At 39.3% G+C, this 14,206-nt stretch overlaps 1 protein-coding gene across 3 annotated transcripts in view; it reads right to left on the reverse strand.

The window, feature by feature from the left end:
• The window catches only part of MYO1D (myosin ID), a 362,982-nt gene that overhangs the window by 72,822 nt on the left and 275,954 nt on the right, over positions 1-14,206 (reverse strand). For all 3 annotated transcript variants that reach the window (XM_060647779.3, XM_078437479.2, XM_060647780.3), the window contains exon 21: positions 12,938-13,092. In XM_060647779.3, coding sequence (XP_060503762.3) covers positions 12,938-13,092 — 155 coding nt within the window. The remainder of the gene's footprint in view (positions 1-12,937; positions 13,093-14,206) is intronic.

The following is a 14,206-nucleotide window of genomic DNA, read 5'->3' on the forward strand; positions in this document are numbered from 1 at the left end:
TCTGGTTCCTGTTACTATAATTTGTATTTCCTAGATTTTATATCAATGAAGTCATAGTATGTACACTTTTCAGGTGGACTTCCTTCACCAAGCATTTGTTTTGAAATGAATTTTGAAATTCACCCATGCGGTAGTGTGGTTGCACAGTTCATGTTTTTCATTTCTGAGTAGGGGTCGCCTAGATGGACCACACTTTACTTATCCATTCACCTGCTAATGGACGTTTGGATTTTTCCTTGGTATTTGGTTGCTACAAATAAAGCTGCTGTGAACATTTGTGTGTAAGTCTTTATGTGGACATTTGCTTTCATTTCTCTTGGTGAAATACCTCACAGTGGCATGACTTGAAATACATGGCAGGCATGTGTTTAAACTAAAAAAAAAAAACACTGCCAAATTATTTCCCAAAGTGATACAATAAAGGTGACAATATAAATTATTCAATTAATACAAATTTCCCAAATGGACAGTACAGTTATCCAAAAATTGTTCAATAGCGCCAAATCCTATCTTAGGGAGAAAGCATTCAGTCTTTCATTATTAAATAGAGTAGCTTTAGATCTTTCATAGATGCCCTTTATCAGATTAAGGAAGTTACTTCTATTGTCAGTTGGCTGGAGTTTTTATCAGAAATGAGTGTTGAATCTTGTCAAGTGCTTTTTCTGCATCTACTGAAATATCTGACGGTTTTTCCTTTTAGTTTTATTTATATGGTAAATTACATACATTGATTTTTACATCTCCATTTCCAATGAATACTGCTGTAGTTGTCTTTCCTTATCATATTTGCTTCTGGTTTTGGTATCAGGGTAAGGCTGGCCTCACAGGATGAGTTGGGAAGTATCCCCTCAATTTTCTGGAAGAGTCTGTACCGAACTTGTATAATTTCTTTCATAAGAATACAGAATTCACACCGGTGAAGCCATCTGGACTTGGAGTTTTCTTTGTGGGAAAGTTTTAATTACTAATTTAACTTAAGAGGCACAGAACTATTCTGGTTATTTATTTCCTCTTGTGTGACCTTGGGAAGTTTGTTCCTTGCAAGGAATTTGTCCATAAGTCATCAGACTTACGGGCATAAAATATTAATAAAGATATTCCTGGTTATCTTTTTAATATCTACAGAATCAGCATGCATGTCTCATCTTGGTATTGGTAATTAGTGTCTTCAGTTCTTCCTCATTACCTGACTAGATGCTTATCAATTTTATTTTGGTCTCATTGATATTTGCTCTTGTTTTTCTGTTTTCTGTCTCATTGATTTCGGCTCTGATCTTTCTTATTGCGTTTCTTCTGTTTGCTTTGGTCTAATTCGCTCTTATTTTTTCTAGTTACTTGAAATGGAAGCTGAGGTTACTTATTTGAGACCTTTCTTCTTTTCTATTCTAGGTATTTAGTGCTATAAATTTCCACCTGAGTGTTCTTTGAGCAGCATTACACAAATGTTGATATGCTGTGTTTTTATCTTAATGCAGTTCAAAATGCTTTCTATCCATCCTTTTAATTACCTCTTTCACCCCTGGGTTACTTTGAAGTGTGTTATTTAGCTTCCAATTATTTAGGGATTTAGCAGAGATCTTTTCGTTATTATTTCATTATGGCTGGGATCTATGAATCCATTATATTAATTGTGACCTGTGTCATGGTCCAGACAGAATGGCAGATATGTCTGGAAAGAATGTGGGTTCTGATGCTGTTAGGTAGAATGCTCTATAAATGCTAATTAGGACAATTTGGTTGATAGTGTTCTTCAGGTTTTCTATATGCTTTCTGTTGATTTGTTCTATCAGTTATTGAGAGAGGGGTATTGAACTTGGATTTGTCCATTTTCCCCTGCAGTTCTACCAGTTTTTGCTCCCTGTATTTTGAAACTCTTATTAGAGGCATAAACATTTAGGTTTGTTATATTCTCTTCATGAATTGACCCAATATTACTTTGTTACTGCTATTTTTTAAACTCATAATTGTCTTTTAAAAAGAATTAAATAACAAGGAAAGAATCTGATATATTTACTCATGTAGCACTTATTTCTAATGACCTTTATTCATTTGTGGAGATCTATATTTCCATGTGCTATATATAATTTATTTGTTTATTTATTTTTTATTTTAGAGAGAAAGAGTGAGAGCAGGTGAGAGGGGCAGGAGAGAGAGAGAGAGAGAGAGAGAGAGAGAGAGAGAGAGAGAGAAGACAGAATCCATGCCAGTGTGGAGCCAGGTGCAGGGCTTGATCCCAGGACTCTGGGATCATGACCTGACCTGAAATCAAGAGTTAGATGTTCAACCAACTGAGTCACCCAGGTGCTCCAAACTTTTTTTTAAGTTTTTTTTTTTTTTTTTTTTGAGAGAGAGAGAGAGAGAGAGAATATGAATGAATGAATGGGGGAGGGGCAGAGAGAGAAGGAGACAGAGAATCCCAAGCAGGCTCTGCACTAGCAGCACAGAGCCCTACGTGGGGCTCAAACTCACAAACTGTGAGATCATGACCAAGAGTCAGATGCTTAACCTGTTGAGCCACCCAGGTGCCCTCCATGTGCTCTATTTTTATTCTGCCTAATGGACAAAGTCTTCAATTCATCTTCATTTTGAAAGGTAGTATTGCTCGGTATAGAATTGTAGGTTGACAGTTTTTTCCATTGGTATTTCCATTGGAAAGATGTTGTTCTGGGGTGCGTGGCTGGCTCAGTTGGTAGATCATGCAACTCTTAATCTCAGGGTCATGGGTTTGAGCCCCATATTGGGTGTAGAGATTACTAAAAAAATAAACTTAAAAACCAAGAAGATGCTGGTCCATTGTTTTCTCGCTTTCATTGTAACTAATGAGAAATCTGCGATATCTTTATCTTTTTTCCTTTGTACATACTATGTCCTTTTCCTCTGGCAGCTTTTAATATTTAATTTTTTACTATTGGTTTTGGGCAATCTGTGATATGCCTTGGTGTAGTTTCTTCATGATTTCTTGCATGTAACTTTTAGAATCTGTGGGTTTATAAAGTTTTTATTAAATTTGGAAAATTTTCAGCCATTATTTCTTCAAATTTTTTTCAGACTTCCCCTCCTTTGGTGGGGACTTCATTTACACATGAAGTTGTTCCACAGTTCACTGGTGATCTATTTCTTTTCCAAAAAATTTCTCTTTCTTGCCTGTGTTTCATTTTGGATGGTTTCTACTGCTGGGTCTTCAAGTTCACTAGTCTTTATTTCTGCAATGCCTAATATGCTGTTAAGTCCATCCAGTGTATTTTCATGTCTAACACTGTAGTTTTCACTTCTGGAAGTTTGATTTGGGTCTTTTTGGATACCTTCTGTGTCTTCAACTGTTATAATGCAGTGATAATAACCATTTTAATAGCCTTGTTGGCTATTTCTAACATCTGTGGCAATTCTGAGTTGGTTTTGATTGATTTTTCTTCTCCTATTGGGTTGTATTTTTCTGCTTTCCTGCAGGCCTGCTATTTTGATTGAATGCCAGATATTGTGAAATTTACCTACTTACATGCTGGATAATTTTGTATTCCTTTAAATATACTTGAGCTTTTTCTGGGCTGAAATTATTTGGAAACAATTTGATCTTTTTTTTTTTAAGTTTTTATTCATTTTTTTAAAGTAACCTCTATACCCAACATGGGGTGTGAATTCCCCACCCTGAGATCAAGAGTTGCAGTCTCTACTGAATGAGCCAGGCAGATGCCACTAATTTGTTCTTTTGGGGTCTTGCTTTTAAGATTTGTTAGAGGAGGGGCACCTGGGTGGCTCATTCAGTTAAGTGTCCAAATTTGGCTATCATGATCTCGTGGTTCATGAGTTCCAGCCCTGCATCGGGCTCTCTGCTGTCACTGAGGAACTTGCTTCAGATCCTCTGTTCCCCTCTCTGTCCCTCCCCTGATCACATTCTCCCTCTCTCTCTCTCTCTCTCTCTTTCTCTCTCTCTCTCTCTCTCTCAATAAATAAATAAATAAATAAATGAATGAATAAATAAATAAAATAAAACTTAAACACAACAAAAGGCTTTATCAGGGGAAGCCACAGCAGTGTTAAATCTAGGGCTAATTATTCCCTAGTACTGAAACAAGACCCTTCTGCATGCTATATGCAATGCCCTGTTAATCATGAAGTTTTCCAGTCTTGCTACTGGGGACTGGCACTACTCCTCATTCTCTGTGAGTGCCAGGCATGATCACTGTTGACATTTTTGCATTATTCTTTTTTTCTCAGGTAGTTTTCTAATACACATGCACTGATCAGTGTTCAGATGAATACTTAACAGGAATCCCTGCAGATTTCCCAAGTTCTCTGTGTAGCTGTATCCTCTGTTACCCTGTCTTGCAAACTTCAGTGGCCTTGGTCTCCCAATCCCCAGGTTCCACAATGGTTCCCCCTCCGTGTGCCATGGCCTGGATATTCTCTCAAGGCAGTAAGCTGGGGCAACTGCAGGGTTCATCTCATTTGCTTGTTGTCTCTCATAAATCATTATCCTTTACTGTCTGATATCCAGTGTCTTGGAAACTCCTGTTTTATTTACTTTGTCTGTTTAGAGCTATAATCAGAAAGGATAGTAAATCTCATCCTTGTTATTCCATTTTGGCTAGAAGTGGAAGTCTGCCACTTTTTTTTTTAAATAATTTTTTAAAATTTATTTATTTTTGAGAGACAGAGCACAAGAAGGGGAGGGGCAAAGAGAGAGGGAGACACAGAATCCGAAGCAGGCTCCAGGCTCTACGCTGTCAGCACAGACCCCGATGTGGGGCTTGAACTCAAGAACTGAGAGATTATGACCTGAGCCGAAGTTGGAGGCTTAAGTGACTGAACCACCCAGGCGCCCTGGGAAGTCTGCCACTTTTAACTTAGAGATCTCTGTGTAAGCCTAATACAAATTCCACTTCTCTTTGATGAAGTTTTCCCAGAACATTTTCCCCATGTCTTACTCCTGTCAATATACTCTGACTTTAAAGTGCTTTAAGCCACTTTCTTTAAACTTCTACAAACTTATTACCAGTTATACACTTGTCTCCTTTGATAGATCACCAACTTCTTGATGGGAGGAGTTTGGTCTTTGTATCCCCATGTGTGAAGATGATATCTGATGTGTGACTGAGCCTCAAGAAATATTTTTTCCCTGTTTGTTGGTGCTGGCTAACCAGCACTGACTTTCATTTTATTTTTACCATCTTAGCCATTTGTAAATGTACAGTTCAGTACTATGAAGTTTATTTACAGTGCTGTGAAACACTGCCAGAACTTTCTCATCATTATGCAAATAGAAATATATATGTTCTTAACTGAATGAACAAACGTGGTGCAGACCTTTAATTTTACAGATAAGCCAGTAACAAAAAAGTTCGATCTGCTCAAGAGCTTATAGCTAGCTGATGGCAGACCTAGGCCAGGAGACACACTGTCTGTTTCCTGTCAAACATGCATTTCTTCTATGTCTGTTAACTCACTGCATATGCTAAACACAAGGACCAAGAACTGTTCTGCATCAAAAAAGCCTCAGATGTGGAAAGCCAGAAGTTACTAATTCTGAATGGCATAATTTAGCTAGGCTGGGCTTGACTTTTTCCCCCCCCATTTCTTTTGGTCAGCAAGGAATAGAATATCTCTTAACAACTTGTTCCCTGATTTTTTTTTTTTTTTTTATGACAAGGAGTTCTCTGAGCCATCATCTAGTCCTATAAAGTTGCTTTCCTTTTCCATTTCGTACAAAATTTCTTTTCTGTTTACAACCTCAGTCGGATTCTTTTCATTTTGTATGATATCTCTAGGCCTGACACCTCTCCTCCTAAGACCAGGATATAACTCCTTGCTTCATTTGGTAATGAATTCTATCTTACCAAGGATGGTGTGTGGATCAAGCTGATTTTTTTTTTCTCCACTATGAAAATTTTATGTGAATCTACTGGTTACTAGCTGCTTTGTTTCTGGAAGAAAAGATATCCTAAAATAATCTCATAACTTTTAAATATATATATTTTTTGGTTTTCACATTTAAAATGACAATTATAGAAAATGTGCCATTCCATAATTTTTGAGACAAGTTACAAAGGAGTCTGAGCCTTTCTTATTACTACTGCTCTTCACAGATCTCATGACTAAGGAGACATATGTTTGGTCCAGGAGCTCTTGCACAAAGGGTGCACATGGGTTCTTCTGGATTCCTTTCCACATAGCACCTGTTCGTAGTTAGGACCCACTTCTCAGCCTCTAAGCTGGGAGCCGGCTTATGCACGCAGCCTCTCGTTGTAGTTTTGAAGTCTTTTACTCATTCTGCAGTTGCTGATCTGAGCAGGAATCCCTACATTTTGCACCCCTGTCAGCTTACGGACAAGGAGAGTCTGAAATTACTTGGAGTTCTTTTGTTGTTAAAAATAAGTTAACAAAAAGCTGCAACCCCCAGCATACAGTGTATCCATGGCTCTTCTGGTAGCTCTTTTAGTTGATTTAATATCCTGAATACCCATTCACTTCTGTCCCTAGACGTATGACATTGCTTAGAGCTGTAATCCTGTAGCCAGTACAAGGAAAGAGGTGTTCATTCATAAAGGGAAGGAGACTGTAACGGAGTTCTTCCTTTCTTTCATATACAAGGAGGGCTAAGTTACCATCTTCTGGCAGGCAAGAGTATACATCAGTGGGGAAGGGCTTAGAGCGTCCTACAGCCAGGGGGCCCCAGCGGCCAGCCTCAGTGTCCAGGAGTCCCCAGCGGGAGCCCGCTGAGTGCCGGCCACTATTCCAAACACCAGGGCAACTGGTGTGAACAGCTCAAGTACAGTTCCTGCTAACTTGGGGGCTTATATTCTAGCTGGAACGCATGTGATAAAGAAAGAAGTAAAGGTATAGTGCCAGAAGGAGATGAGAGCCATGGGGAACAGTTAAGTAGGGCTGGGGGCAGGGAGCATGGGGTGGGGGGTGGGGGCGAACTGTTATTCTCTACCAAGATGGGCAGGGAAGGCCTGATGGGATGACAAGGGAGTAGAGGTGAAGGATGTCCCTGTCAGAGGCCTGTGGTTGAGTAATACTTCCAGTTTCTAGTACTATGGAAAGCGGGCATTTCTCTCTGTGTCTTCCTGTGTATCTCTATTGGGGACACTGAGGATGGGAAATTGTGGTCACTCACTTTTCTCTCACCATAAATCAGATGTTTTTGATAATTATAATTTTAACTGGCCCCAATACTCCATGAAGGAGATGCACTATAATTTAATTAACAAATCATTTACAGTTAGCTATCTACATTGTTTTCACCTATTGTATTTTCATTTGTTTTACACTTTTAGTTGTTATATACACTGCTGTGATTAGAAACCAGGCATCTCAGGAAAGCAGTTTGAGAATGCAGAGGAAGGGCCATGAGAACACGTATTTGGGGTCCAGGACAGAGGAGAGGGAGACACACATGGGAGCGGCGGGCAGGCAGTGAGCAGTGACTGTTGGATGAGAAGGGCCAGGAGCAGAGGCCTTTGACTTCCTCTACCTCAGGTCAAGAGGCCTCATTTCCCCTGGCCCCCTGCCTGTGCTTCCCGGGACAAACCAATGGCCTGCTTATTGGTCTGAGTCTACTCTTGAGTTAAAAGAACAGAAGCAATGATGTTCTTTAAAAAAAATTTTTAATGTTTAATTTTTGAGAGAGAGGGTGGGGGGGAAAGGGTCAGAGAGAGAGAGAGAGAGAGAGAAAGAGAGAGAGACAGACAGACAGACAGAATGCGAAGCAGGCTCTAGGCTCCGAGCTGTCAGCACAGAGGCTGACGCGGGGCTTGAACCCATGAACCGTTGAGTTCAGGACCTGAGCCGAAGTCGTATGCTTAACCGACTGAGCGACCCAGATGCCCCTGCAATGGCGTTTTTTAAGTTAAGCAGATATTACAGATACTGCTAAACAAACAAACAAAAAAAACCCCCCAAAAACAAGAAGCAGATGGCACTGACTTCAGGTTTTCATCCACAAAAACAAAACAGGAAAAAGAAGTTTCTATGCTTATGAGTTGGGGTTATAATTGAGGTTTCCAGCATCCAGACAGGCAAATGCCTGGACAGCTGCTTAGGGCAGATGGGTCCTTTGACAGCTTAATATCATTGAGTTTCTGGTGACTCTGCAGTCAGGGCAGCCAACGTGAGACCATCTGTTTACTAGTGGGCAGAAAAGCTCACGACCAGCAGGTAGCCACTGCTGAGGATGAGACACAAACCCAAAACCGAGTCAGCCATTTTCATAACCTCTGCAAAGCAAACTGGCCTGGCGGGCCGCTGGCACCACCACCAGAGACAAGGGCTACGTGCCTACAAAACACGACCATACGGAACGAGGATATGCCCAGAGGTTTTAGGTTTGTAACTTTTTTTATTTTTATCTTTTTTTACTTAAAAAAATATGGGGCGCCTGGGTGGCCCAGTCAGTTGAGCATTCAACTTTGGCTCAGGTCATGATCTCAGAGTTCATGGCTTTGAGCCCTGCGTTGGGCTCTGTGCTGACAGCTCAGAGCCCGGAGTCTGCTTTGGATTCTGTGTCTCCCTCTCTGTCTGCCCTTCCCCTGCTCACGCTCTTGTCTCTCTCTCTCTCTCTCTCTCTCTCAAAAATAAACATTAGAAAAAAAAATTTTTTTTTTGAGTATAGTTGACATGATGTTACAGTTGGTTTCAGTTGTGTCCCAAGAGGTGTTATTTGGGTTTATTTCAAAGTATTCAAATGCCATAAGATAGATCATTCACTCAGAAAGCTTTTTTGTTCTTTTGTACTTTTCTAAATGGGAAAAGAGAATATCCAGGAATTCAGGCCTATATAATAGGCCTAAAAACTAGCTGTCATTTGTTTATTATTAAAAATGAAAAAATTTTTTAGATAAGTAACACATATATTTAATTGCAAAAGGTTTACAAGGAAAAATAAATAAATCTCCCACCTACCTTTCTCCTAGTACCCTATCTCCCCTCTTTCCCTCCAGAGATAACATTGTTACCCATTTCCTGCATATCTTTCCAGAAATTGTCTATAATATACATAATCACGTATGTATGGATATATATATATATATACACACACATATAAATGTATACAGATATGTCCTTATAACTTTCTTATTGGCTATATTTAAAATGAACAAAGCCATATTAAAGCCTCTGAGAAGAACCACAGTAAAGAAGCCTGTTTAACTTCATTAGCATATCTACCGGTATCTGACTTTGGGTCCCCTCCCCTCCCCTTTGGCATAATTTCTGATCTGTGGAACAGGGCCAGGACTTGAATGGTATGGCTGTATCAGGTGTTTCTGGATGGCATCTACCCTGGTTGGTCTGTGCTTGAGCTGTCCTTTTTTTTTTTTTTTTTTTTTAATGTAAAGTTTATTCTTATATTTTTCTTTTTTATTCATCTGCCTTTTCTTATTTTCTTTGCTCCTTAGTTTCATATTGCCTATGCACAGTTTTCTTGCTCTTTTCTTTCTGGTTTATTATTTGCTTTGAGCGGGGCAGCTATTTGCTGAAATGCAGTTGTTTTTTTTTAAGTTTACTTATTTATTTATTTTGAGGGAGGGAGGGAGGGGGGGAGAGAGAGAGAGAGAGAGAGAGAGAGAGAGAGAATGAATCAAGAGGTGGGGGTGGGATGGGTGGGACAGAGAATCCCAAGCAGGCTCCGCACTGCCAGTGCAGAGCCCCATGTAAGGCTGGATCTCATGAACCGCGAGATCATGACTTGAGCCGATGCCAAGAATCAGACACCTGACCGACTGAGCCACCAGGCACCTCTGAAATGCAGTTCTTGAAGAGGTGAGGGCACCATGTACGGCTGTCCTATAGCTTCCTTTCAGGATGTGAACTCACATCACCCTCTCTCCAAACTGCAGTATCGTCTGCATGAGGCCACTTCTTCCCTCAGCTGGGTGTGTCCTTTCTCTTGACCTCCTCCAGACACTGGGGTCAGCATGACTTAGAAGTTCCTTTAGGCCACAGACACTCTTGGACCAATTTGGGAGCATTTTATTTAGGGTTAAAAAAAATCTCCACATGAAAGTGAGATTAGACTATAATTTTCTTTTTTTGTGCTATCCTTCCTTGTTTTGGGTATAGTGTTGTGCTGGCCTAATAAAATGAGATGCTCTTTTTTAAAAAAATTTTTTTTAATGTTTATTTTTGAGAGAGAGAGAGAGAGAGAGAGAGAGAAGAGAGAGAGAGAGAGAGAGAGAGAGAGAGAGAGAGAGAGAGAGAGAGAACAAGTGGGGAAGGGTCAGAGAGAGAAGGAGACATAGAATCTGAAGCAGGCCCCAGACCCTGAGCTGTCAGCACAGAGCCTTAGGCAGGGCTAAACTCACAGAGTGAGAGATCATGAACTGAGTCGAAGTCAGATGCTTAACCAAATAAGCCACCCAGGCACCTCAAATGAGATGCTCTTTTATCAAATTTTTTAGTTCTCTCTCTTCTCTCTGATACTTGGTTGGAATTTTGCTCATAGATTTTAAGTCCTAATCCTCTCTCTTTATAATTTTTTTTTTAAGTTTGTTCATTTATTTTGAGGAGGGAGGGGCAGAGAGAGAAAATCCCAAGTAGGCTCCATACTGTCAGTGCACAGCCCAACGTGGGGTTCAGTCTCACTAAGTGTAAGATCATGACCTGAGCCAAAATCAAGAGTCAGACACTTAACTGAATGAGCCACGCAGGCGCCCTTCTCTTTACGATTTTTTGAAGATAATGACTCCTGTTCAAATATAATCTATCAATGCTATATTCAGCTATTCTGAGCCTTTCCTTCTGAGTTCTAACCAGAGAACCTTTCAGAATGTACTTTAGGGAAATTACCTGGAAGATAAAACATTTGTCTGAACTTAAATCTCTCTCAACTTTGGATTTCTGCAATTAACCCAGGGACAAATAAGATCATGTGCCACATCATTGTACTTGTAAAACACAATACAATTTTCTTTAATGTTCATTGATTTATTTTGAGAGAGAGAGAGCGAGGATGGGCAGAGAGAGGGAGAGAGAGAATCCCAAGCAGGCTCTGTGCTGATAGCACAGAGCCCATCATAAGGCTCAATGCCATGAACTGTGAGATCACGACCTGAGCCGAAATCAAGGGCTAGATCCTTAACCGACTAAGCCACCCAGGCACCCCAACACAGTGCCATTTTCAAAGTCACACCAATGATATGATACTTGGTAATACGGGAAAACAGCTAGTAAAGAAATCAAATTAACCATTCCTTATGAAGTCAATATCAAGTTGCTGACTAACTCTAAGTCGAAATTCCAAGCCTGAATTTCCTGGGGGCAGGGAGGAGGGGTTTTATCTCTTGTCTATGCTTGACCTTTTATTCATAGAGTAAGAACATCAAGAATAAACTATAAAAAAAATCTAGCATTTTGACAGCCTTCTTCTCTTCCTCCCATTTATAATTTTTAAAGATGTTTAAAATTCTTCCATATATTAAAGATCGGAGGGAATACAAGTAGAAATGTTATCTCAGAATGCATATGCTAGGGAGAGACAGCAACTGACGGTGCTAGGACCAGTTTCCCATTTCCCCCTACTTACAGAAGCATTCAATAAGAGTTGGAATTTGCTAAACAAGGACCCAGACTGAGAAGAAATATTTTCCAGGCAAAAACTATGCATTAGTACAGGCATGCGGATTAAAATCCCTTTAATTGTCCTTACTTTGTTCTAACTATCAGAAGGAAAAGAAGCCTCCTAAACTGAGCCATGACTTTACTGTAGAGATGCCTTCTCCATGTCTTTCCCTTCCATTCTAAACTCCTTAGTATCCTCTTAGCACTCTTTGGCAGATGGAAGGGAATTTTTCAAACTTATCTGTCTATCATTGTTTTTTGGTAATTCCTTAGATTCTTATTTTTTTCCCACCAGATGACCGTTATGCATTATTTTATCCACACCACTGAAAAGCATTTAACTACATATCTAAGGACCTATTTTGATCTAGGATACAAAGTTTAATAACATAAAATAAATGGTCTGCTTATACTGCACACACTGATCAGCAAAATGAACACAATCGAATTAGACAGGTGGACATCTGATTCTAGATATATCTTTGTTTAGGGAAAGAAAAGCCATATCTAAGTTAGAAAAAAACAACAACACAATACTGATAAGGAAAGTCGAAGACCGCTTCTGGCAACTTAGGAAGTGTCGTCGAGGAAGAAAAGGAACTGGACCCTGAGTTTTGAGAAGCGGTCTTCCCTGGCATCAGGGTGGGGGGGGGAGGCGGAGACAGACAGTTTGCCACACTGGAAAGAACATCTGACTTTGGAGTCAGAAACGCTCTACCCCAAATGCTCGATGATGTCCTATGGGAAGGAAGACCCCATCTCTAAAACAACCCCAATAAGTAACCAGACAGATCATTCCCTGGTTCACATCGTCCTCCGGGTCGATGCTCTGTGCATATTTCTCACATCACTGTTCACAACACACACCCACACATAAATACCCCAGACATCTAGGTTCACTGTGAATATGTCATGTGCCACCCAAACTCTGCGTTTTTGTATAGGTTGTTGCTTCTCTTAGAAATTCCTTCAGTCTGCATGTATCTGTATGTCATCCTAAACCTGTCTTCTAATTTACATTCACAGTAGACACAATTGCTGATTATATTTGGGATAAATGAGAAGCTGTGACAATAAGTATATAAAGTAATTTTTCTGTCTTTTGGATCTCTGTCATTGGACTGGTGATGAAGAAATCACAATTGGGGAAATTCTATCATTTTTTGTTCAGCTGGAGGCTGGAAAAGCAGAGGATCATTCCTAATCTTGAAACTAAGCCTAGATGCTAATTTTGCCTTCTGTGGAATGGATGATTTATGTCATTCTTCTAAAGGAAAATAACTCAATACATTGAAATTGGCACAAAGCAAGTTCAGTAAGAATTATGATGAAAGATTTCATATGTTCAAAACCTGCCTCAGTTACAAAAATCAAGCTTTACCTCTTGAAATGATTCACCAGGACTCCAACAAGTTCTCCAATTCGACTCTCATGGGTTGGCTGTTTGCTGAAAAGGCAGACAATGAGGTCTTTGTTGTCTTTTGTATGGAACACTACAAGTTGGTCCTTTCCATTGGAGACACTCAGACCAGTCAACTGCAAAGACATAAAACATGGAAAACTATTAGGATGGTTTCTCAAAAGAATAAATTTAAAAATACATTTTGTAATTATATGCATAATATACATATTATATTATATATGTATAATTTTAAAAATAAACATATATATATATATATATGTATGTTTCAGTTTATTTATTTTGAGATAGAGAGTGTGTGTGCATGAACTGGGCAGGGGAAGAGAGAGAGAGAAGGAGAGAGAGAATCCCAAGCAGACTCTGCACTATCAGTGAAGAGTCTGATGTGGAGCTTGATCTCCCGAATCATGAGATCATGACCTGAGATGAAGTCAAGAGTCAGATACTCAACTGACTGAGCTACCCAGGCACCCCTAATAATGTATTTTTGATCAGTGACCCTGGTAGCTTCAGTCTTTTCCAAGTTTCATGGAACAAGCAAGATGGAAGGAAATAATAAAGATAAGATTAAAAATCAGTGAAACTGAAAACAGAAAAATAATAGAGAAAAATCAATGAAATAATGAGCTGGGTGTTTCAAAAGATCAAGAAAATTGCTAAGCCTCTAGTCTGAGGATAAAAGAGAGATAACCTAATTACCAATACAGAATGGAGGAGGGGATAGCACTATAGACCATACAGACATTAGAAGGATAACAAAGAAAAATATTTTCAACAACTCTGTGTACATAAATTTAATAACATGGATGAAACCAAGTAATTCCTTAGAAGCCACAAACTACCAAAACTCACCCAAAAGGCAATAGATAAGCTGAGTACTGCTTTATCTATTAAAAAATGAAATTTGTGGTTAAAAACCTTTCAAAAAAGAAAACTCTAGGCTCAGGTGACTTCACTGGTGAATCCTACCAAATGTTTAAAGAAGAAATAACACTGGGAACACTTTGTAACTCATCTTATAAGGCCAGCATTATCCTGATACCAAAAAAGGATAAAGGCAGTACAAGAAAACTGTAAACCAATATCCAAAACCCTTCATCAATATGGATGTAAGAATGACCAACAAAATATTAACAAAGAAATCCAACAACATACAGGAACAATAATATACTATGACCAAGTAGAGTTTATCTAAGAAATGCAAAGCTAGTTCAGAATTCATTAATTAGC

Source organism: Panthera onca, chromosome E1, assembly GCF_046562875.1.
Source record: "Panthera onca isolate mPanOnc1 chromosome E1, mPanOnc1 haplotype 2, whole genome shotgun sequence".
Classification (NCBI taxonomy): Eukaryota; Metazoa; Chordata; class Mammalia; order Carnivora; family Felidae; genus Panthera; species Panthera onca.